Here is a 23,563-nt window from a genome sequence, read left to right on the forward strand (position 1 = left end):
TTTACACCAACAAATACAACATTTACATCCGTAAATACAGAAACACGCAGAAATGAGTTTTTTTTTTGCGATGGTCAATATTTCAGACAAATTCCCACATTTCAAATGTGAGCATGACCCAGATTTGTTTTTGTCACATTACAATTAATGTTGAAACTCAAGAAACAGACATTAGTGAAATGGGCCAGTTTGATAAATGAGGGTCGTCGGCTCGTGTTGTTGGTGAGAAAATGAAAATGAGCGAGGAGGGAAGTGAGAGAGAGGAAGAGGAGAGGCTGAGGCAGCGTCTTGACACTAACTAAGTGTCTCGGTTTGTCTCCTTGCCAGCAGCAAACAGTGAGCTCATACTGGAACAGAGAGAGAGAGAGAAGATGTGGAGGTGGACCAATATATTTGGGTCAATAGGTCTTTCTTTGAATAATAGATATCAGTCCTGCTGATCATATAAATGTTTTACATTCTGTTCTTCAGTCTCTTTAGGTTTCCAGAGAAAACTACTTTCAGTAAAGGAATGATGATTATTATTGACGCATAATTCACGGCATCAGTTAAGCATCTATGGGGCGTATTTAATTATTACTGTAAGAAGAAATGAAAATATAACATTTAGAGCTTTAAAAACTAAGATCCCTTTACATCCTACACAAACTGGGACAATCCATCTGTAATAAGGTCCTGAAGAGGTTCTAACCAGAACCATTTGTTTCTGAGGAACCCTTAAAAGAAAAAGGTGTTAAAAGGGAACGTGCTTGTTGTGGGTTGAGCTGCACCACAGAAGCGTGTTTCACAAGAGTTTATCTTTTAAAAGTGAACGTCGTCTGGTTTTCTGAATAAAAATCACATAATGTTGAGGTAATAGTACAATAGACCAAAAATCCTTCAAACTGGCCAAAACCGTATACTCCTCATTGTACTAGTCCATCATTTTAAAACGGTTAACGACAGTAAAAAGTGATTTAATATCGTCTCCCTGCCCGACCAATCACCCCCCTCAGTGTCTCTCTCCTGTCTGTCCTCAAGCAAGCAGCGCTTTAAGCCCATTATATTCACATTGCTTTATGGAAATATAAATCAGCAGCAGCAGCGGTACCCGGTGGAATGAGTGGCATCTATAAAATAAGTGCTTGAACAAGGACGGCGTCATAAAGAGTGTCTCAGGGTTAGGAGTCCCTCAGGGTTTAGTCACAAAGACCCACATCTTTCATTCAAACAGGAAAAAACTGATAAAATACGCTGCAGGCAGCAGCCGACGAGCTGCTGAGGTGAGGAGTTATCTTCATAACATGCAGCCAGTAGCTCAACCCTCATGTTCACTATTAAACACACAGTATGTGTGATACACTCCACTACACTATATAATATCAGCAGGTGTGTTCTTCTATGATATACATGTTGTTGTTTATTTCCAACACGATAGCCCACATAAATAATATGTTGGGACCCTGAATTAACCGGTTCTGAGACCAGACAAAATTAGAGAGCTATCACAAGCTATCTTATCGCAATAAGATAAATTTAGTAAAATAATTACATTAAAATAGAAAAAGTAAATTACAACAGCTAGAAATGAGTAAAAAGATATAGATGGATGTTATGAAAACAATGTAAACAAAGAAGTTCTAGCAAATACTGCAAGTTGTCTCTGTTGCTGGTCATAAAATCACAGTCAAAAGGTTTCCTGTCATCTCGGGTATACAGCATCACACCTCAAATTGAATTCAGGGACTGATATCACACGGATTTGCAAGTGTAATCGGCAACGATTTGGCGAGTTATTCCATTAAGCCGCGGCTACACGAGCTCTGGTAATTGCTTTCTCTCTCTCTCACACGCACAGATACAGTATGTAAGCGATACACTATAGGAAGCGGCTAAATGGTTTCCCGACAGCATATTGGGAGGCGTGAGTTTATCTCCGCTTAGTGTGGAAAGAATAACGCGACTCATTTGGGGCCCATTCGACCACAAACCGCCTGATTTAGTCAGACCGAGGAGGGCTGAGTAACCCAGACGCTAATGCTCTGAGGGAATGAATAATAATTTAATGTGGTAAAGGTAGTCGCCGGGCAACGCTGAATGAATAAATACAAAAGTGTTTGACACGGAAGGATTGAATAAGTGTTGTATGGAGGTAATCAGGGGTGGTAATCGCGCGTGTCAGCGGATGGAGGAATGAGTAAGAGGGTTGTCAGGTGTAGAGTATTATGTGCACATATTTGACTTAGTTTATCAAAGGCAGGAGGAGATTTTAGAGGACAGTTTCAGCAACACTAGGACACAAAATGATGTCATGGTAAACTGCTGTAAGTCCACACACAGAGAGAAACCTCTGGGTCTGATAACATGGACGCAACAGCACCACAATAACAAAGCAAGCAGCGCTTTAAACCCATTATACTCACATTGCTTTATGGAAATATAAATCAGCAGCAGCAGCTGCAGTACCCGGTGAAATGAGTGGCATCTATAAAATAAGTGCTTGAACAAGGACGGCGTCATAAAGAGCGTCTCAGGGTTTAGACCCAAAGACCCACATCTTTCTCTCCACTGTGGACATTAGTGAGCGTCAGAGATGCCTGTAGGTCACAGTTGGGACAGACTAGGCTAGCTGTGTCCCTGTTTCCAGTCTTTATGCTAAGCTAAGCTAACTGGCTGCTGCTTTATATTCACCGTACAGATATAAAGTAAACCGCTTTGATAGAATAATACTTTTAACAGCAAGATGAGAATCAAGGTGAAAGCTCGGAGAGCAGTGATGGATGCAGATCTGACTCTGCAGCAGCAGCATTTATTTGACATTTGAACTTCCCAAAAATAATCTTCGGGGCATCTGGATTGTGAAAATTAGAGTTTTGTTACACAAGAGCCTTTATGTGCAGCAGTTCAGATACCAGAGTCCATCATGCAGTGACTGAGCTGCATTTAATTCAAACCAATATTAGCTCAAATTCATGCACATGACATTTAAATATGGAACAACTGATTTCTGGAATTGAAGTAATTGTTTCTATTTATCCATCCTTTTTCTGACACCTAGTGGAGACTGAGAGAAGTGACACAGAAACATGTGACGGTGATAAATGCCAATGCAAGGTTAATTAACTGGAATTCTGCCGAGCTCAGCTAACTGAGGTGAGTTTCTCCACACTAAGCTCTGAAGGCTTTTAATACGTTTTTGTTCACTTTGAATGATGACCTGTATAAATATGAGCGTTTTATTAATTAATCCTCAAAACCTTTAAATCAATACTGTGGAGAGCAGAAATCACTATTTTAAATGTCTTCACATCAACAAATCAAAACACATCATTTAACAACAGATTTGAATTTTATTAATTAACAAAAGGCGTATCCAGCGGTTATAAAATAGAGCATAGTCCAAGTTTTAACATCTAGAACTGTACAACAAAACAAAATCAGAGTAAAACCTATGAATTGCACAAAGAATCAACACCGCACTCTTATTGAAGAAATGTTAAGATTTACAAATTGACAAAATTAAATAACTATTATAATCTGTTTTGGGTGTTAATCTGACTCGAGTAACTCAGGAACAAATGGATCAAACAGTACATCTGTGGTAAACGGTTTACATTCATTTAGAGCTTCATGACACTCGTGGGTACGTTGTTTTTCAGTAGTAGGCCAAAGTGCAAACATTGAGGAGTTAAAAATGATGTTGGCACATGTGAGCATCAATCCATGTTTCAATGACGGTAGTACAAATATATACGAGCTCAGTAAAGCTGACGGAAAGAGAGAAGGAGACTCAGAATGATCAGACGGCCGTTGTGTGTCTTCTCTCTTCAAACATAACAAATCTTGAATTATGGGATATGAGAAAACTGTCTGACCATACGAGAGCCCAAAACACACACTTAAAATATGCAACAATAAATAACAGCATTCGCTCAGTGCAAAACTACACAACAATGGAAAATAAAAACTTAAATGGTCGGTTCTTACAAACCATTAACACACTCGTTTAGTTTAAAGCAAGACATTCGTCTGAATGTATCACTGCATACCGTTATCGTGACGTTGAGACAGAATAAGAACAGAGAGGCATATGTGAACAAAACAAAGTGTTTCCTTTTTACCAGCTAACAGATCAAACAGATTCTTCTCACCTCGATCTGACAGCTGGCAAAGTGAGTGTTTTATTTTGAAAGGATCCCGTCATTCTCATTTAACTTGACCCCGTACATAAAAATATCTGGAGTGAGGTCCGTGAACACGTAGAAGCTCAGGAAAAATCCTGCAATAAGGCAAATAGTTTCTCACTTTTCTGTCCTTGACAAATTATTTGCATACAACCAAAAGAACAAAAGGCTACAAAAGCCCCGTGCTGTCATGTGATTCAGCACAGCAGCCCCCAAACAAACGGTGATAACAATAATAGAATCCTTTCAAAGTAAAACATTTAATGCTGTGTGAACACCAAACACGAAGCAAACCTTTCATTACATATGAACTCGATGCGAAGACGTTGAGGAAAGAAGTATTGTAGTGGTCTGTGGTCAGAGCTCTACGTTAGTACCTCATAGGTGACGTTATTTTGTGTTGATGGAGCAGCTAAAGACTTAGCATAGCTTAGCACCGATCGACGTGAACACCATTCAGTGAAACAAGCATTTTAAAAGTGGACAGATCTGACAAAAACATAAATTCAGACTCTTTATAAAATGAGCATCATTGTGTAGTTATTCTATCATCCTTTTTATTTATTATATGTAATTAAAACAGAGCAAAAACTCTTTCGTTTTGCGTTCTTACCACTGCAGTAAGCTAGCTGACATGTAGCTTGCTGGATGAAGTGAATAATAAGTAATAATAAGTCATTAATAGAGCAGACATGACGTATCTCTGACAAACTGAACAGAGCAGCAACAGTCGGCCATGGTTGGTTCGGTGCGTTCAGCGTGAGTAACGTGAATAAACACAAACACAAACAATCCCGCCAGAAAACTCGAGGTGAAAAATTAGCTTCTGGTTTGGTGTGAACACAACGTAACTGTGAATTTGTGCCTTTGTTTTTTTTACCCATTTTGTCATCAAAGATAAATAAAGACCTATTGGGCCTTTGATGGTGTCCTGCATAGAGCTACACAGCTGCTCGTGAACAGCTTATGAGACATCAGGTGGTCACAGTTCATGGCTTCGTGTGTGTGTGTGTGTGTGTGTGTGTGTCTGTGTACTATGTCTGGGCCAGCTGAAGCTCCTCCAGTCCGTGTTTGCCCAGGTGATATCTGGCCAAGTCTTTCCTGGTCACCAGTCCAACCACCTGTAGAGAGTCACAAAGTAAGTGTGACTTTAGAGCATCATCATCTTGATGGCATTCAGCAATAATTGAATGTTGTGAAGGCTTAAATCACAGCAGGAAATGAAGTAAAGAGACCATGTGGGACAAACAGAGACTCTTACCCTGTTCTCATCATCCACCACCACCAGGTGTCGGAGTCCCAGCGCTCTGAACAGCTTAAACACACGAGGCAGAGAAGTGTCCTGCAAACAAGCCGCTTCATTTTAGTTCAGCTCATTCATTTATACACAACAATTACACAAACCTCTCAAAAAAAGACTTTGTGACTTTGTTCACAAAGAACATACGAGTTGATAAATCCCTCAATAACTACAAAGATGAACAAGAGAACAGTGAAACCGTGATACGGGTCATGTATGTGAATATTTGCAACGTCGACAACATCTCGTAACTCCATCGGATCCTCAAGCTGTCGGCAAAAACCACACAGCCAATACTGTCTTCAATAATATAATGTTAACAACACTTAATAAATGTTAATATTACTTTATAACGAGAGATTTTAGCCAAACGTAAGTGATGATGTAATGTGATGACAAAATACAAACTTTGAAGACGCAGTATTCAATTATTTTAAAAGCCCAGTTTCCTAAAAAGTAAATGTTTTGAACGTACAAGGTTTCAGTCTGACAGCCACAATGTGCAAGTTAAGAACTGGGTCAAATCTGTGCTTTTAATATGTCTGTGTGTCTCTGTGTGTGTGTGTGTGTGTGTGTGTGTGTGTGTGTGTCTGTGTGTGTGTGTGTTACCTGTGGTACGGTGTAAGGCGTTGCGTTCATGAACTCATTGAGGTCCATCATACACTCCCTCTCGTCCTGGGACACGTGGATGCTCTGGATCGGGGGGAAGCGGGGATAGGCGTCTCTGAAGTCCTTCAGCTGGAGCTTCCTCAGGGTCAGCCGGGACCGGGCCAGCTCCACAAACACCTGGCGGGACAGAGCGGCAGCAGACCGGGACCCCGAATACATTAGAATCATCACAATGAAGAATCCACCTGCAAAATGCTGTCAACCTGTTTTTTTTTTTTTTTACCTTGTGCTTGAGAAGAACAATGAGCTGAGAGCGGAGGATGAGGCCGCAGAGCTTCGCTGGCTGAACGGGAGAGAAGAGCAAACGTTAATTATCCTAGTTTGACTTCTCACATCCTCCAGAGAACAAGAACCGGACTACATCCACTCAACCGTGGCAGCGATACGGGAAACAAGTGGCCAATAGCAGCAGTCATAACTTCCTGAAACAAGATCCTTTGTACCTGCATTCTGGTCTATAATTAGTATCTTTTTCAAAAGATAAAACTGCAGATAAAAAAAATATGGCATCTTAAAGAGAGACACTGAAACCACATTTACTGCTGATGTTTTACACTGATCTCTGCACTCGACACGGCTGAACTTATTCCACCTCCAACCAGCCATGTTGCAGTTTACCTCTTCACCACCAGCGCCCTGTATGACGACTGGGAAGCCGTTGTGATTGGTGGACGTGTTGCTCAGGACGTCCACGATGGTTCCCACCTTCTCTATCCGGTTCAAGCAGGTGACCGGAGAACTCATCACCTCTCTGGAAGACGGGGAGACAGTCAGTGAAGTTATATTTATAAATCACCTTCTCAAACTAAATGAATGCAGTTCAACGTGCTTCACAAATGATTGACCGCATGAACACAAGATGAAGACGAAGAGACTAACGTGCACTAAATTAAGTTAATAAATGTCAACATGTCAACATGGCTCTCAGCAGTCAGCCGGCCACGAACACAGAGGACCTCACCTGGCGGTCAACCAGTGGGAGGTGGCCGGAGCGTCCCAGTGCAGGAAGGGAACGCTCTGCAGCTTGATGTGGATGTCATACAGACCCTGGAGCAGCAAGAGAACAATCAGACTCTGTCCCAACAGTTCACAGTTTACCTCAGTTTTATACCGTTGTTAGGTTTATTATACTAGCAATTAACATACTGCACCGTTTTGTACAACAGGTCACCTGATTAAATGTCAATAAAACGTAGTCTTTAGAATGACATCGCTGATTAAATCTGTCACTTTTCTAGTGTAAATGAGATCAGTGCGCTAGGATTTGGGACTATACTGTTTGTGTCCTCTGCGCGTGAAAAGCTGTGGGACATTTGATCAGTTAGTTGGCTCTTTTGCTCACCTCTACAAAATAGTCTCCTACTATCTTGGCTGTCATGAGGACGAGCATGATGGGAAGACCGTATGTGACGTTTCCCGTCGCCTCCACCATGATGACAGTCAAACTGAGAGTCATCCTCACGATGCCACCTGTGAAGAGCAGTGCACCATTACTGCTACTAAACATTCGTCTTTTATCTGAATCGAACAGAAGAGACGTTTAAATATGGATTATTTAAAAAGACATTTCCTCAGATCTCAACAGGTTGGTCTTAACGATACGGTAAATTTCTCATTTCCTGTTCAGCACTAAGCAAAACAAATAAACAACAACAACACGGCGAAGCTTCACGTTACTCACCTAACTGAGCTGCAGCTCCAATCAGAGCATATTTACCAGGGTCAGCCCAGATCTAACGAAACACACACAGCAAAGTCTGGAATATTAGTTTAGTTAAAGGGGAAGACCTCCACTCACTGAATCGTTTCCTTTCACTTCTGTATTATGATTATTGAGATGTTGTAAGAACATGTATTGGTCTTTATTGGCACACATTCTTTGACCTGTGAGGTTCTCTACTGCGTACAGTAAGAAAAAGACACTTGTTTTTTTGTGTCAGGGTTCAGAAATTGTGAAGATGAGCCTCGAAAATGAGGAGCAGAGATGTCGCGTTTGTTGCATTTCTAGTGTTCAACATGTCATTACCTCCCTCATTTTGAGGAACTTGTATAATCATCTGTATTTAAAGGCAATCAGCAGACTATTTATGTTTTACAACAGTCACTAAAAGGAAGAACAAAATACCAAGACTGGCATTAGGAGTGATGAGAAATGTGGTCCTCACGGACGTGAGACAGAAACAATGAACTGTTTCAAACATGGCCTCACTGAGGTAATGAAATCAAACTCTTTGGACTTTAATTTAACCATAATCTGGTCTGTTTTCAATGAGTCATGTTGTCCTCATCCTACAGAGTGAAGCGCAACACACACAGCCAGCCACACACACACACACACTAACCGAGCCGGTGGAGGTGATGGAGGCCAGCAGGATTCCAAACAATCTGCCCCAGGCTGCTCCTATAAGCAGAGACGGGATGAAGACTCCAGCAGACACCGCCAGGCCGTAGGTCCAACACGCCAGGAAGAAGTAAGTCAAAGTGAACAAACCCAGAGTCAAAGGGTTGTAGGTTCCTTAAAGAAAGAGGAGAGGATGAGAGGCGACGTGAGTAATTGTGCAAAATGAAAAGGGAGAAGAAATGGCTGGTGCACATGTTTTTTTTTCAAAAGGTACCCTCACGAACAGCTTTACCTGGCTGGTTGTGGAAGAGACTACGAACACTCTTCTCTGGAGTGTTGAAGAAGGCCGTTGCCATTGAGTTGTACTCTCCATCTGCACAGAACAACTGAGAGACAGAGACAGAAAATGACTCAACGAGGGAAGGAAGAGGAGACACAAAGAGTGTTTTTGTGTTCTTGTTGAAGCCGTTTCTTGACCTGATGGTGCTAGATGTTAAGGTCAAAGGATCACCAAAGTAGTTACCGTTGATCCCTAAAGGGGACATGTGGATGTCTGCACCAAATTTCATGGCGATCCATCAAATAGTTGTTGAGTCATTTCACAAAGAAATCACCAAAATCACCAAAATCAGTAGCGTTCGTCCTCTGGTGTGTTGTACTCTTCTTAGATCCTTTGGCTAGTATTGTTCTCACGGCATTGTTGGTGGTAAAGCTTATTGAACTGAAACACTTCTGTCTGGTACAAAATAGGAAGCACCAAGATTCACTATGAGAAGTGTGAGAAGTTCATCTTATCTCAATCTGCACTTGTGTGTGTGTATAACCTACTGAGTCATGCACATCGTATTGTCCATTTCAAAGCCGTAATGATAAGTAACTGTGCTTGTGACACCATGTAACTGTGACTTCCCTAATGTAAGCTTTATTACATGATATTTGACAGTGTGTGTGTGTGTGTGTGTACCTGCAGTGGGTACTCCTCATTGTGTTCAGGCCCCAGAGGTTGACAGTCATCAGAGAAGTAGATCATGGTGAATGAAACAGTCGCAGTCACTGCAGCAACCAGCATGGCCTCAATCACTTGTAAACCAGGGCGATGAACATACCTGTAACACGCACACGCACACACACACACACACACACACACACACACACACACACACACACTTCAGTTGGAAATTTTCAAATCCTACACATCATAACTTTTATTTCCCAGAAAACTCCAAAATGGCGACATGTTGTCGTCCTCGGCGTGGACTTTCCCCGCTGACAAAGAAACTTACGTTGCAACAAAAACAGCCGAGTGGAAAACAAAAGCTTCTCTGACAAATCGGACTTTTCTTTTGAGCCTCCAGGCGTCGAGGTGGTTGATGGTTCATATTTCTGACAAGCCCTGATTTATTATCGTGTTTAATGTCTGCAGCACATCGATATAAATGTTTTGTCTTTTGTATTTTCAACCGCGACATTTTTATCTGATTACAATACATGCTTATTGTTCTGTCTTTCTCCTCAGTTGTGTTTGTTTGCATGTGTCTTGGATTCATTTGTATTGTGTTACTGACTGCTGTGTCATTATTATTGTGTAACTGCTCCTCGTTTACATTCACATGTCTGATCTAGTTTAAGGAAACAGCTCACTGCCACTATTATCTGACAGTGACTCTCTCCGTCTACAAGCTTAACTAATTAAAGTAAATGTAGCTTTTGTAAATAGACCACTATTAAATAAGCCACTATTGTAATTTAATGCCGTACCTAAATAAATACACGTAATCAGGAACAACCTGATACGTTCTTAAACCAAACTGAAATACAGAAAACGTGATTCCTGTTCCAGAAAACGAGTATGTCTGTTTGCTAGTCGTTGCCGTATAGTCATTATAAAGGAACGAACAAAACGCACAATATGTAGCATCCAGACACGAAAGCAGGAACCACAGGTTACTTAGCAGAAGTCTCCTCCCACATCAGACAGTCTTCCAGCGATTCGACCTGTTCTTAACTCCGAGACTATTTTTAAACACCTCAATCACAAGATGCTGACATTCTGAGAAACGTCTGCTGTACTCATGGGACTTCCTCATCTTGCACCCCACCCTGTCCTTTACAGGCAAGAGCAAAGTCTTAATGTTGTTCTTGGCACACTGCCCACACAAAGCAATCCTTCACGCTGCTCGTCACCTGACCTTTTTGTTGAAACTGAGTCTGTGACACTTGTACTTGTGTTCGTTTGAGGTCTTTTTTTAAACTGTACCTGATCCTGAAGATAGTCAGCCAGTAGTTGAGCTTGTTGAACAGAGCTCCCAGCAATCCACCTGAGAACAGTAACAGAATCAGATATACTCTTCTTCTTCTTCTTCTTATATTATCCCTGCGAAGGATTAAACTTATTGCAGACACATAAAAGAGGTTTTACCGATAGCTCCCATAATGATGAACAAGGGAATCTCATAGAGGTTGTAGGCCACACTCTGAAAAGAGACAACGGTGCATCTTTAACACCGACTAACAGACAACACGAAGCTGCAAAAACACACGATGTATAATATACAAACGTTTCTCACATCATTCTGAAAGCGCCCAAAGTTGATGAGACCCGGGTTGGAGAGGTCTCCCGTTTTTTTGTGGTAGATACTGAGGAAGAAGTTGAGGGTGAAGGTGGAGATCATGGAGGCAAAGAACTGCAGGTGAGACAGAAAGTCCATGATGAAGAGGACACAAGACACAAGAGGACAACATTTCACATCCATCAACTCTGCACTCTTCCTCTCCATCACATGATGGTTGATACTGAGGTTCTGATGGAGGTATAGATGTAAGACAGTGCGACTTACTATCCTCCACGTCAGCATCTGGTTCCAGAAAGAAGCTCCCTCCTCCAGAGAGAACAGAACGCCGCCTGTCGACCGAAACAAACACAGTCAAGAACCACAGCAGCACATTCACAGGATAATTCATTTGACCCACTTAAAGACTGGAGTCGAATCTCTGTGCCAAGTAGCTGGCACGTGAACTGGGTTCACATAAGTTGCACTCTGTCCACATGACGGCAACACATAACAGACTGAGACACGGATTTGAACCCAGGCCTCCGAGGTAATATGTTTTAATACGACATGAAATGCAATTTACATTCTGATCTCACAGACACGCGTGAAATGGTCACATCCATATGAGAATGCAACGCTCAGAGGAAGTGTAACAAGTAAGAAAGACGACTCATGGTGGGTGGGAGGGGCCATAGATGGGTCAACAACAAACACAGGACCGTGAAGCAGCAGGCCGGCGTTCATGTCCTAAAGTGTTGTTTTGTTGCCTAAACCTAAAGTTAAATCGTTTCTACGGCACACGTCATGTTGAGAGGTATTTCTGTGAGACTTTTAAAGACTTGCAGATAGACCTGATGGTGACTCAGTGTTTACTTTGTGCATGCAGCTATATTGTTGGCTTCGAAGCAGCTTAACTGCCTCCACAACTAAGGCAGATGAATAACAAAGCTCATGTTTGTGCTGCGCTCTGGTGAGGTTGTTGGGTTTTTACCGACTGGTGCTCCAAAAGCAGCCGAGACTCCGGCAGCAGCTCCAGCCGACACAAAGTCACGTTTCTCTGTGTCTCTCCGGAAATATTCAAACATCTACAAAACACAATCAAACACATATTACTAGTAACGTGATTTCACTCACGAACACACCTGAACCATTGAGATTATTTTAGAACACGTCAACAGCACACAACCATGCTTGACAGATGAACATTAAAACTTAATATCTCAGAACTGTGTAAAGCTGTAAAACGAGAATACAGCGAGTGACACACACACACACACACACACACACACACACACACACACACACACACACACACACACACACACACACACACACACACACACACACACACACACACACACACACACACACACACACACACACACACACACACACCTTTAAGTCTTTCTTTAAAGTGGTGCTCCTGCCCTGTGAGACCCCGGCAGCTACAACAGCACCAGAGTGAATCATGGGCCCTTCCTGAGGGATTGTGGGTAAACAAGAGGAGACAGGTATGAGAGGGAATTCTAGGCATTCATTTACAAATTCAATCCGTTCAACTTTGAATGAAAATGAACGACTATGAAAGCAAAGACGTCAGTGCAGCGTGTGTTGTGTAAACGTCTGTAGTGGCCATCCTGTGTAGGTTTTTCTTTGTAGCGTATCTGGCTCTGTTGACTCTAGTCGACTCTTTACAGCAGCCTTTTGGTGAATTGAGCATCTTGAATGTGCATTAGGGAGAAGTAGATCAGCGCTAACGTTTACCTTTCCGACAGCCAGACCGCCAACCACTGAACAGATAACACCAAACACTTTCACCACCAGAGTCTGTGGGGGACAAACACACAACATCGTTCAAAAACAGTGGTTCAAGGGCATCCATGGTGTGTGTGTGTGTGTGTGTGTGTGTGCGTGTGTGTACCTTGAGTCGTACCACCCTGGGAATCTTGACTCCGTTCAGGTAACATTTTATCTGAGGAATACCACTTCCTGCTGCTATGGGCTGGATGAGACGAAGGAGAAACAGAGGAGAGTTATGTTGAAGGAAAAGATGGAATATAGAGAACTACAGTATTTATGATTACGGCAGTAATATCTGAGGATGTGATCAGAGGTATTTATATATTTACATAGTGAAATCTCTCTCTGGTTTTCACATGAAATGGCATTAACTGCAGACTTTATGGGGGAATAAAACCCTGACTGAAGCACGTTTTTTGATCCGTCCGGTTGCAGAAGGAAACTTAAAACCTCAGCTGACCAGCGAGTTAACTTAGATTAACAAAAGGCCGAAAAAGAGAAGCACGTTCATCTTTATAAATTTCACTATTACGCAGTGTTGGAGTCAAACGGGTAAAGACACGCCGTTGGCTAATTTGATTTCACTTCCCCATCTGTATGAATGGATTGTAATAGATAGACGGAATTGATTTACTTCCTCAAAATCCACGATCACACTCGAGGAATGTGATCAAACACACAAAAGAGGAAGACAACTGAAACACGTTAAAAAGGTCTCCTCCAGTCTCACCTCGAAACATGCAACGAGGATGGCCCCCACCATGACAAAGACGGAGTTGATGACAACCCAGAGGATGAGGGAGATCGACAGGCCGCCCGCCTCGGTGAACTTATCTATGTCTGTGAGGGGTCAGAGGTCAAGGAAAAACTCAAAAGTCCTGACAGCACGAAGCTGAAACTAGCCAAGTATTCAGATCTCTTGTACTTGTACTTAAAGTACCAAAAGTAAGCTCCTCATTAGGCAGAATGGCCCGTTTCTGAATCATGTAGGCTATATTACATATTCAACTCTAATTATTGGGGCATTAATGTATTCATCACTTTAGTGTTGCAGAAAAAAAATGTAAAGTAATATGTATAAATATAAAGTAGCAGAAAGAAGCTGGATTCATCTATCTGAAAAGTAGATTATTCGTTTAAATATTGTAAATATTATCGATTTATTAACTATCAAAGTAGTCGTTAGGTGCAGTCCTATGTGTATCTTGTACAAATGTTCAGGATACTCTCTTTGACCACTCGGTATTTGATCCCAGCCATTTCCTCCACCACGATGTCTATGAAACAGGCGATGAGGCCGGTCAGGAAGCCGATTAGACCACAGACCACCCAGCGACTGATCTCCAGACAGCGGAAACCCTAAAAAGGTACAAGATGAGGGAGGAAAGGAAGCAAGAGGACAGGAGACAGAACGAGCAGCAGAGGAGAGATGAGAGAAAGAAAATACACGAGTTCATACACAGGGAAATATTAAGATAGTACAACATGTATTCAGGTTATTCCCACTCTACTTACCATGTAACTCATCCTCCTCTCCTCCTCCAGAAACAGCTGGTTCTCAATGTTATCATAGTCCAGACTCTGTAATAACACACACACACACACACACAATACAATTAATCAGTTAAAATAAAGATAAAAGGTGATGTTTGCTTCTATTCTTCATGATAAACAGATCTTGTGACGTCTTTGGATCAATGTCAGCGAGTTCATATCAAACCAAAGATATGTTAATAATACAAAGCTGATTCCAGTTCTGCTTAAGGAGATTATTGCCCTCTTTGTTGCCCACAGTTGTCACAGTTTCATGGCCTGAAGTGCATTTTCTATTCCTACGTTACCGACTCCTTTTACTGTTTTCATTGCTTCCTGTATTTAGCAAAACTCCTACAAGGTTTCACTAAAGTAGGAAACATTCAAATCGTACACACGAGGCTTTATTCTAGAATCATTTGATAATCAGCACTTCTGTTTGACGTGTTTTACCTCAAATTTAAGTGACAGCAGCTTCTCGGTGTGCGGGATCTCTTTAGGCCGCCCCCGAAGAGAGTCCTGCTGGGAAAAACACAGAACAGATCAACCAAATCAACACTGAGCTTTAACCTCTGACCTGTTGAATCATGTGAGCGGCTGCAAGGAGCTGGGAACTAAGCTACTGACATGAGAGGAAGCAAACATTTAGAATACGACAGAACGAGAAAGAGAGGACAGGTTCAACAGACTTTATCTAACGCAGATACTGGAGCATTGATAATGAGGCGGGTGGAAGATGAATACAAGTCAGCTACAGGCAATTAAAAACAAGCGCCCCTCTTCACATCTACATGCAATGTGAAGAGAGTCACACCGCTGTGGCCCGTCTGTGCAGCCACACAATCAGAAGCAAATAAAGCAAATAGGAAGAAACACAAAACACACTGTAAACAGATAAACAGTATTTAACAAGCGTGCAGATCACATGCACGGCATCACATTCCCATCAGGCATTGCAAACAGAGCTGAATCTGATGGTTTCTGTCACGGGAGGAAATGCGATGCACTGTGAAGCTAAGTGACGGTAGAACAGCCTCAAACATCAGTTGCATGGTCTCGTACTGTTCTGTGACCACTGACTCAAGCTTTTGATTCTGTTCTTGGGTCTCACACGCTGAATTTAACGGACTCGTTGTGATCTTTGAGGGGCATTTATGGGATTTCTTTTATCGCCCGATTACCTGAAACTGTGCTAAGAGCTAAACAAAGAAACTTGATTAAACCTCTGGTTTCAAACCTATTAATAAGTTGTTGGCGTCATATTTAAAGCAGGAGGGTTTTAATAAGTCTGTTACAAAATCCTGAATGGTTGAGCGGTCAGGTTCCAGCTGCATGTGGCCGGCATCGATTCATCATTTGCGGTGCATCACAGTGGAAACCTTCAGACAGTTTCCAAACACGCTGGATGAGTCAACTGTGCCCAGTAAAGTAGCTCGTCAAAAGCCGTATTCAGCAGAGAGGAACTGAGATTAAATATAATACAATAACGTTTGAAACCTCAAACTCTATCTCAGGCCGAGTCTCACAAATCAGGCTTTAAGGCTCCGCGTGTAGCCTGAGCATTAAATCTACTGTAAACGTTTTATTTTGTAATTTTAAGACAATAGTTGCTGATAGTTGTCATTGTAGTGGAGAAATGCTGCGGACGGTCTTGGTGGAGCGATGATAGAGGAGCGACAGACACAGAGAGAAAGAGAGCGATGACGTTTTCGGACACAAGACTTTACCTCCTCCGACGATATCTCCTCCTCCAAATCCACCGTGCTGAGTCTGCCTATCTGAAATATACTGCCTCCTCCAGACGGCTACAGACATCACAGACATCAACAGACATATATGTACGTTTGGCTTTGTGTGGCAACCCCTGAGCTGATGTTCTAACATCACACAGATGCTGATATTCAGAGAGGAGTAACAGGCTCCAAGAAACTAACAACGCACGTATGATCAAATGTACAAAAGTACATTATGATAAGAAGTACCAGGATACTTCCACCGCTAGTCCTGGTGGTGCAATAGGTGGCTGACTGGTACTGGTGGCATTGGAGGAAAAAAGGAAGCTGTATTTTCCCGTGTGTTTCAATATTAGAGGGACTACTAGCTGGTGACATTGTCAAAGCTTGATATCCTTGTTTATCTGTAGTAAACTACTACAGATTAAAACGGTTTCAATGGGCACAGATTACCTTAAATCTTACGTAACCTGATTTTATTACTTGAGAAGTGCAGCGGGCATTATACTCTTTGGAACTGACTCATAGGTTACCTTATCATCAACATCTTCATCATCATCATCCTTTCTAAAGTTAGGTTGTTCATAATGATGCATGTGTCCTTAATGTTCAGACCAGGGAATGAACAAAGTAACAAGCTAGTGGAAAGCTTTGCTAAACTCTCTGTAAACCTATCGTTTCTTTAAAGTAACTGAATCTAACTGAGTGCATCGTGTAAGTAATTCAATCAACATTCATTTAATTACTTTCATGCAGTTACATTCCAACCCAAACAAAGCTTGTTGTTGCATCTGATGCCCCCCCCCCAAACTGCAAACATACCATAACACATGAAAACACACCTCCAAAAAAATCTCATTACAAGCATTCATAACATGCAGCATTTAAAAACACGGCTAACAACCTAGTAGTGAATAATAAACACATGATACAGCATCTTGCTGCAGGAGTAACAGCAGCTTAGGCTAACCTAGCCCAACATGCTAACAGTACCTGTCTGGAGAATCTGGGCTGCCCGGAGCCGTTGAGCAACGGCGTCCCCTCCCCGGTGGCCCCGGACTCGTCGGCCCGGCTGGACCACGACACTTTCTTCGTGATGTTGGCCATGGTGTCTTCCGGTAGCTCGCCGCTATGACTGTGGCTAATTTACTTCATCAGTGGCAGTTGTTGCTATCGCTAACTAACTGTTATTCTCCCTCAGGTCCTTCATGATCACTCCAGTGACTCGTGACGCCTTGTAAGGCTCGCGAGCAGGGTCAAAAGAGATCCGTTGAGGCGCGTTGGACGCTGGGACTTGTAGTTTTGTTGTTTAATAGGCGAAAGTCAGAGGGTGAGTGCAAAGACATCAGTGCCAACAGGTTCACCAGTGGTGGAGAAAGAAATCCTGATAAATTAATATTCCAGATCCTGTTAAGGAAAAGCATTAATATGCAGGAAGCAGTTTTGTACCTTTATAGTTGGTCAGGTAGAGCTTATTTTAAGTATTTTATTTAGATATAGTTAGTTTGTTCTTTAAAGTGCATCATATTTTATGAACTCATGTTTTGTATGTAAAATCTTGATCTTTAGCTACTGACTAATGCTGTCAGACAAGTGTAGTGGCGTAAAGAGTGTACTCAAGTGCAAGTACCTTAACATTGTATTAACTCGTCATTCATTTGTTGGAAACCAGATCATACACAATTTGAATTTACAAAAGCATAAAACAAAAGCATGATGAGATTTAGAGATTTATTCATATAAAAATATGCATTATAAGTTTCTACTGACAATCCAAAAAACAGACCAACACATATCTCTCTATCTACAGTCACACAGTGGCTATCAATATAAAAGATATCCACGAACATGTAAGAAAGTGCAGCATCATTGATTAAAAAAAGGTTTTCTCATCCTTTAATCTCCATCCTGGGGTTAGTGGGTTAGGGTTATAGGCTGTTTTATTATAATGGGAATCTGTCTCAGGAGTGAGCCTTTGTTGAGACATTAATATCACATTTACAGGCACACTTGTGTTATTCTATGGATCCTTTGTAGTGTTTAATGATTGACTGGTGGATCAAACTTAGATGATTATTGACAGCTGATCAGTCTGAGTTCCAGTTTTGGTTAATATAACTTTAAGTCCAGTAAGAATAGTGTTGTGAGTACATCAAACACATATGAGAAAAAATAATCTAAAAGGACAAGAGTGTTTATTTTAAAAGGCAGGCAAGAGACAATAAACATTCCCTGCTGAAGTTGTTGGAATGAAACTCTTGATTTGAATCCTCTGTAACTTTACTACACACAGTGCTCCAGACATTCACATGCCACCTGCTGCACCTCCCCATGGACCTCCTTGATGTCCTCCATGCCAAGCACTACCCCTCTGGGCACACCCCTTCCTTCTGCCACCCCTTCCACCTCTGAAGGACTCAGCACCCGGTTCCACATCCTGAACCCGGCCACCCGCCCAGCAAAACCCTCTGCAGGGTCGAACCCCCCGCCGACGGTGTCCTGCTCCTGCCCCAGCACCACTGATCCGCCGCCGGGAATCTCCCAGCCCTTCCTGAAGTTGGAGCCCGAGGAGGCGAGCCGCCCGTCACTGTAGTGCCAGAATCGACCCTGGATGGAGGACCAGAGGGCGCAGAGGTGGTGCCAGCGAGCGTCCAGGAGCGACGACACAGAGAGACGGCGATAGACGGGGTCTCCAATGACAAAGTCCAGGGAGGGGGAGGACGAGGAGTGGCGGGAAGATGAGGAAGAAGCAGAGAATGATGAGGCAGAAGAGTTTCGTCCATACAGAACTAACTGGTTGTCGTTGAAGTCTGTGGCGTAAGAGAGCAGAGTGCCGACATGTGAGGCCTCCACACGGAGCCACAAACACACAGAAAGTTCAGGGAGGTCGGGGAGAGACGGGAAGAAGGTCACGTAGTTCTCCGTTGAGGCCGAGGGGAAGAACAGCATGGAGTCCACGTTACAGACTGCAGACAGAGGGAGAGAGAAGATAAATAAAAACCCTGGAGCTAAGATGTAAACATTGGTTTAGTAAGTTACAGTTTAAGGCTTTGCTCATCATTCCCCTTAACACACACAGACAAAATACATTTTAACCTCAGGCCTCTCTACCTTAAAAGTATAGTTCCACATGTTGGGAAATCATCCAGGACATAAACCAGCGAATTGATTAAACAGATGAGTTATAATGTGTTAATTAGTGAGCTTTTGGGGGTTGCTGCTTGGCAGATTTTGTTAGCTTCTGTGTCTCCGTTTCCGGTATTTATGCTAAGCTAAGCTAACCTGCTGATGGCCGTAGCTTCACATTCAATGGACAGATCCATAGTCCTGGTCTCAACATTGTATGTCCAGTCACTGGTTGAAAATACAAGATTGTCGGAGTGTTGGTTTCTTTCTTTGGCCTGGTTTTGGTTTTGGTGCCTGGAAATGTAATCAACACTGTGTAGAATGTATTCGCCCCCACAGGGGAGACATGAAGAAATGGCTCAATCTGGTGGAAAACAACCATTTTTGATTTTGAAGCCAGGGCTCCAAACGATCAACAGCCTGGTATAATAGAATGTATGATCTCGTGCTGTAATGGTCATGGGATCAAAAATCATGGGACATTTTGTCCTTCAGGGTCTGTATTTTGGCTACACTGTTTATTATAGATGTATTATAGATGAGGTTGAGCTTCCAAAGTCAAAAACTATTTATGCTGAATGCATTAACACAGCCAACAAGATCGAAAAAATAAATACAAATGAAAAAAACAAATGTCAGACAAAACATGTTTAAATGTATTCTTTCTCTGACTATTCAAGTCATAAGTACCTCAAGTATTGTGAGGTACTATTGTCAGGTATTGTGAGACTATTAAAGGATTATCTTATCTAACTATTACTTACTGGTTGCATCCTTTTTGGGAACGGGTCGAGCAGGGATCTTGTGCCTCACAGGAAGATGGAGGAAGTTCTGGATCACTGAAGACTCAACCTTTGTGTCACTTTCTTCCTCCTCTCCTCCGTCCCAGTCGCTCACGCGATCAGACTCAGACTGGTGCTGAGGGAGATCATCTGGAACCCGGGCCTGTGGAGACCCCTGACTGGTCCAGCTGTGTCTGTCTTTAGCGGGTTCACGATAGGTTGGAGAATGAGGGAGGGGCCGGGGCCAAGAGGGGTGCCTGGGGTTGTGTGACTCGGGGTGACGGTTCAACTGAGGCTGGGATCGTTGGTGTGCCTGTGCATGAAGATACGGCTCAGTCTGGCTCGACTGGAGCTGCTCCTGCTGGATCGGGTACGGCTTTCTCTGGGCCGGGATCTGGATCTGTGACTGGGGATGGTTAGAGTCAGGCTGGGGCAGGTAATCTGTGGACCGGGGCTCAAGATTTGGGTACTGGACTTGTATCTGCTGATGAGGCTCTAGTTGAGGTCTTGACTTCTGGGTCTTAGAATGTTTAGGCTGGTTCGGTTTTGCCTGGTACTGATGAGGCTCTGGGTGGTTTCTGTTCTGCGCTGTGGACTGTGATTGATTATCAGTCTGTGAATAGCTGATACCTTCTGATCTGGGTTGGGTATCCAGGATCCTTCCAGGCCTCCCTCCTCTCGGTGTCTGGCTCTGAGGTGTGACGTAGGAGTCGTGGGACTCCCCCGTCCTCCACAGCCCTCTGGTTCTAACTCCTCCGTTCTGCTGCAGCGCCTCACCGAGCCGGCCCTCCAGCCGGGTCACACGCAGGGCCTGGTTCTTCAGGGACTCCTGCAACCCTTTCAGCCCGATGAGCAGCTCGTCGCGCTGGTCTTGCAGGGCAGCCAGCCTTTCGTCTTGGCTCTGGAGCTCCAGGGTGAGGTTGGACAAATCCTGACCGGAATCAGGCTTCTGTTTCTGGGTGTGTCGGCGGTTCTCCCTCGGGTTCCTCTCCATCAAAGCCAGACGACCCTCCATCCGTTTACTCTTCTTCTCCAGCCTCCTACTCCACTCTCTGGGAGAATAATCAACAGGAGAACACTTGTTGTTGGAAATACAGCATTTAAAATCAGGCCTGGTTTGTCATTTTGTCTCACTTGTGAAACTGGTTAATGTTTTAAAATTGTATAGATGTTTAACATCACACAGTATTTATGGAATCATTGAAATAATAAGTTTATGTCACACATTAAAATATTTTAACATATGGACACTTTTTGAAATATATTATATAGTTTCATTCCCCTTCACAGATACACCTATTTCTCTGTATATGAAAGATATTTGGTGATACATTTTATAATAAATGAAAAGCATTGATGGCTGATCAAATCTGAAAGTTATTGCAAATGCAGATTATTATGTCAACAGGTGAGATCTTCAAAAGTGCAAAAAATGTTGTTGCATTAGAGGAAATTAATCCAGTAAAACAATATTGTTGTAAAGCTGTTCTGTTCTCATTCCCCAGAAAGTAATAGATGCTAAAAGGAAAAGCAACTCACTTAACACTCAATTTCTTTACTTGAATCGATCCTGAACGTTTGAGCATATATCTCTTTAAGAAAATCTAATTCCTGTCATTTTATGCGCTGAAACTGGATTTACCTCAAAATAGCTTCTCTTCTCCAATCTGCTCTTTACTTTCGATGATGCCTTTACTTACCAAAAACAACCGGTAGGGATTTATAAATGTATCCACAGATATATTTACAGTCGACCCTTTATTAGTTATTTAGTGACCATTTGTGCCCGACCTCTGACCTGAGACCTTCTATCTCCTGCATTGTGCTCAGCTTGAAGTGTTGGAGGTCCTGTGACACGCTGTTACAGATGTCACTCAGGGCCTGAACACGTCTCTCCAGCCCCCCCGAGGAGTTTCTGTTCTGGTTCAGGGCCAACATGTCCAAGCGGGCCTGGGTCAGTGCCTGGAACTGTTGGAACTAACAAAGAAGAAATGTGTATTCACAAGTCTTTCTGCAGCTGTTTGGATTTGAAGGTCAGAAAAATACTAAATCAATCGTTGCTGCAAGAGTTTTTTCACCATTTCAGCTGCATACCCACAGTACTTTCACAAAATGAATTATATGTTATTAGCCATTTTGTTTTTGTGACAAAAGTGAAGAGGAGTAGGTCTACAGCAACAGTGAAGTCGAGGAGAAGGGATTGAAGTTAAAGCTTGTTGAGTTGTAAAACCTACATTTTATGCCTTTTTAGGCTAATTATTAATCATTGTCACAGACGTTACATCAAAATCACATTACAAAATACAGTTTAGGCTCAGGTAGGCAATTCATAATCAAGAAATATTATTTTATTTGTTGAAATTCTGTTGACATCCCGACAGCAATCAATAAATCAAATGCTCTGACTAAAGAAGAAAAGATATTGTATCTGTGGCTGTTGCAGGACTGTACTTAAGCTCCTTAACGCTCATTCATCACGAACTCAACACACAACGGAAAAAATACCAACAAATTAACAGCATAACAAACACATGAATGCAATACAAATTTCCATTATTTTGACGAATGTTGGCCATGCTTAATGCACACACACACACACACACAAAGTCTGATTCAAACCTGCTCGTTGAGTCGTCGTAGTTTCTGGGACACAGGATCGACTCCCTGCATCTTAACGGGCTGAGTTTGCAGCAGAAGCATGTGGACCAGGATCAGGGGCCAGCGGCCGGGCCTGAGGCGGCACATGGTGCAGTGTAGCTGGGATAGATGCAGCTGGGAGCCTGGGTCCCTGTCTGGATGTCTGGAGGTGAAGAGCAGAAGAGAGAAAGACATAGCGGAAAAGGGCTGGTCTTGATACACACTATAAACACACAATGAACACATACTCACGTACAATACACAAAAAGCACGCCCACAAGCTCGAACCAGACTTTCCATGTTCCACAACAATCATTGGGGACCTCAGAGGAAATGCAGATGGATAAAACAGGTACTCAGATTCTCTCTGCCTCTCTTTCTCTCTCTCCTACACAAAGAAAAGTAAACTTCTCTTTCTACAAACTGATGTCCAGTGTTTATTAAAATGTAGAATAGTAGATCACTAGTGCTGAGAATGATGTTTTTCTCCACCACAATCCCACTTTAAGTTTCTTTAACTGGATCTTCTACTGATAAAGATTTGATTCATTCTGTGCGACACATTATTACTGTTGGGTATCTATCAGCACAAGTAGAAAAGGTGGATACTTTTATTTGCATGTATGTGTAACGTGCTTATTGAGCAGTAAATGTCATGATGCATGTTGGAGAAGCAGGCTGTACTTTCCTCTTCCCCCTGACTCAATCATGGCTCCTTTCTTCTTCTTCTTCTTCTGCTTTTTCTCTGACCAACTCAATCCAGGAATCACACCGTTATCTCTTTCCTTCCGCTTTATGTTCATGATCTGGTTGCAACACTTTGGCTTCATTTGCCCCAAAAAGCAAACATGAATCTGGTGAGAAATAGTAAAAACTAGAATTTTGAAGCCAGGGCTGTAAATGTTTGAAATCCTAATATGATAAAAT

The 23,563-nt window shown here is 42.5% G+C and overlaps 2 protein-coding genes across 3 annotated transcripts; both read right to left on the reverse strand.

Moving 5' to 3' along the window:
* Window positions 1–3,315: 3,315 nt before the first annotated feature.
* clcn7 (chloride channel 7) lies at window positions 3,316–17,298 on the reverse strand. Of its 2 annotated transcripts, XM_079177762.1 has the most exons (25): window positions 17,085–17,298; window positions 16,086–16,163; window positions 14,812–14,877; window positions 14,341–14,406; window positions 14,052–14,184; window positions 13,556–13,665; window positions 12,947–13,027; window positions 12,790–12,852; window positions 12,421–12,504; window positions 12,017–12,110; window positions 11,311–11,375; window positions 11,041–11,157; window positions 10,893–10,947; window positions 10,731–10,791; window positions 9,438–9,579; window positions 8,766–8,859; window positions 8,475–8,647; window positions 7,814–7,865; window positions 7,475–7,602; window positions 7,094–7,179; window positions 6,751–6,883; window positions 6,356–6,415; window positions 6,073–6,249; window positions 5,425–5,505; window positions 3,316–5,284 (listed from the first exon to the last, which is right to left on the reverse strand). In XM_079177762.1, the coding sequence occupies exons 1-25, from the start codon at window positions 17,196–17,198 to the stop codon at window positions 5,198–5,200; spliced, it is 2,400 nt and encodes a 799-aa protein (XP_079033888.1). In that variant the 5' UTR covers window positions 17,199–17,298; the 3' UTR covers window positions 3,316–5,197. The 2 variants fall into 2 exon arrangements, with proteins under 2 accessions (XP_079033888.1, XP_079033889.1); XM_079177763.1 differs by lacking the exon at window positions 16,086–16,163.
* A 642-nt stretch (window positions 17,299–17,940) lies between these two features.
* On the reverse strand, window positions 17,941–23,439 carry ptx4 (pentraxin 4, long; the record flags this gene model as incomplete). The annotated part of the gene is made up of 5 exons (XM_079177328.1): window positions 17,941–19,057; window positions 19,982–21,051; window positions 21,798–21,976; window positions 22,619–22,799; window positions 23,321–23,439. 5 exons carry the CDS (start codon window positions 23,437–23,439, stop codon window positions 18,375–18,377), a joined length of 2,232 nt encoding a protein of 743 aa, XP_079033454.1. The 3' UTR covers window positions 17,941–18,374.
* Window positions 23,440–23,563: the final 124 nt, after the last annotated feature.

The sequence above is a fragment of the Pholis gunnellus genome (assembly GCF_910591455.1).
Source record: "Pholis gunnellus genome assembly, chromosome: 17".
Lineage (NCBI taxonomy): Eukaryota > Metazoa > Chordata > Actinopteri > Perciformes > Pholidae > Pholis > Pholis gunnellus.

Coding starts and splice junctions, on each gene's coding strand:
- clcn7 (XM_079177762.1), bottom strand. CDS start 17,198: ATGGCCAACATCACGAAGAAAGTGTCGTGGTCCAGCCGGGCCGACGAG. Junction 14,878..16,085: donor AGGAGATATCGTCGGAGGAG/GTAAAGTCTTGT, acceptor TTTTCCCAGCAG/GACTCTCTTCGGGGGCGGCC. Junction 14,407..14,811: donor TGCTGTCACTTAAATTTGAG/GTAAAACACGTC, acceptor GTGTTATTACAG/AGTCTGGACTATGATAACAT.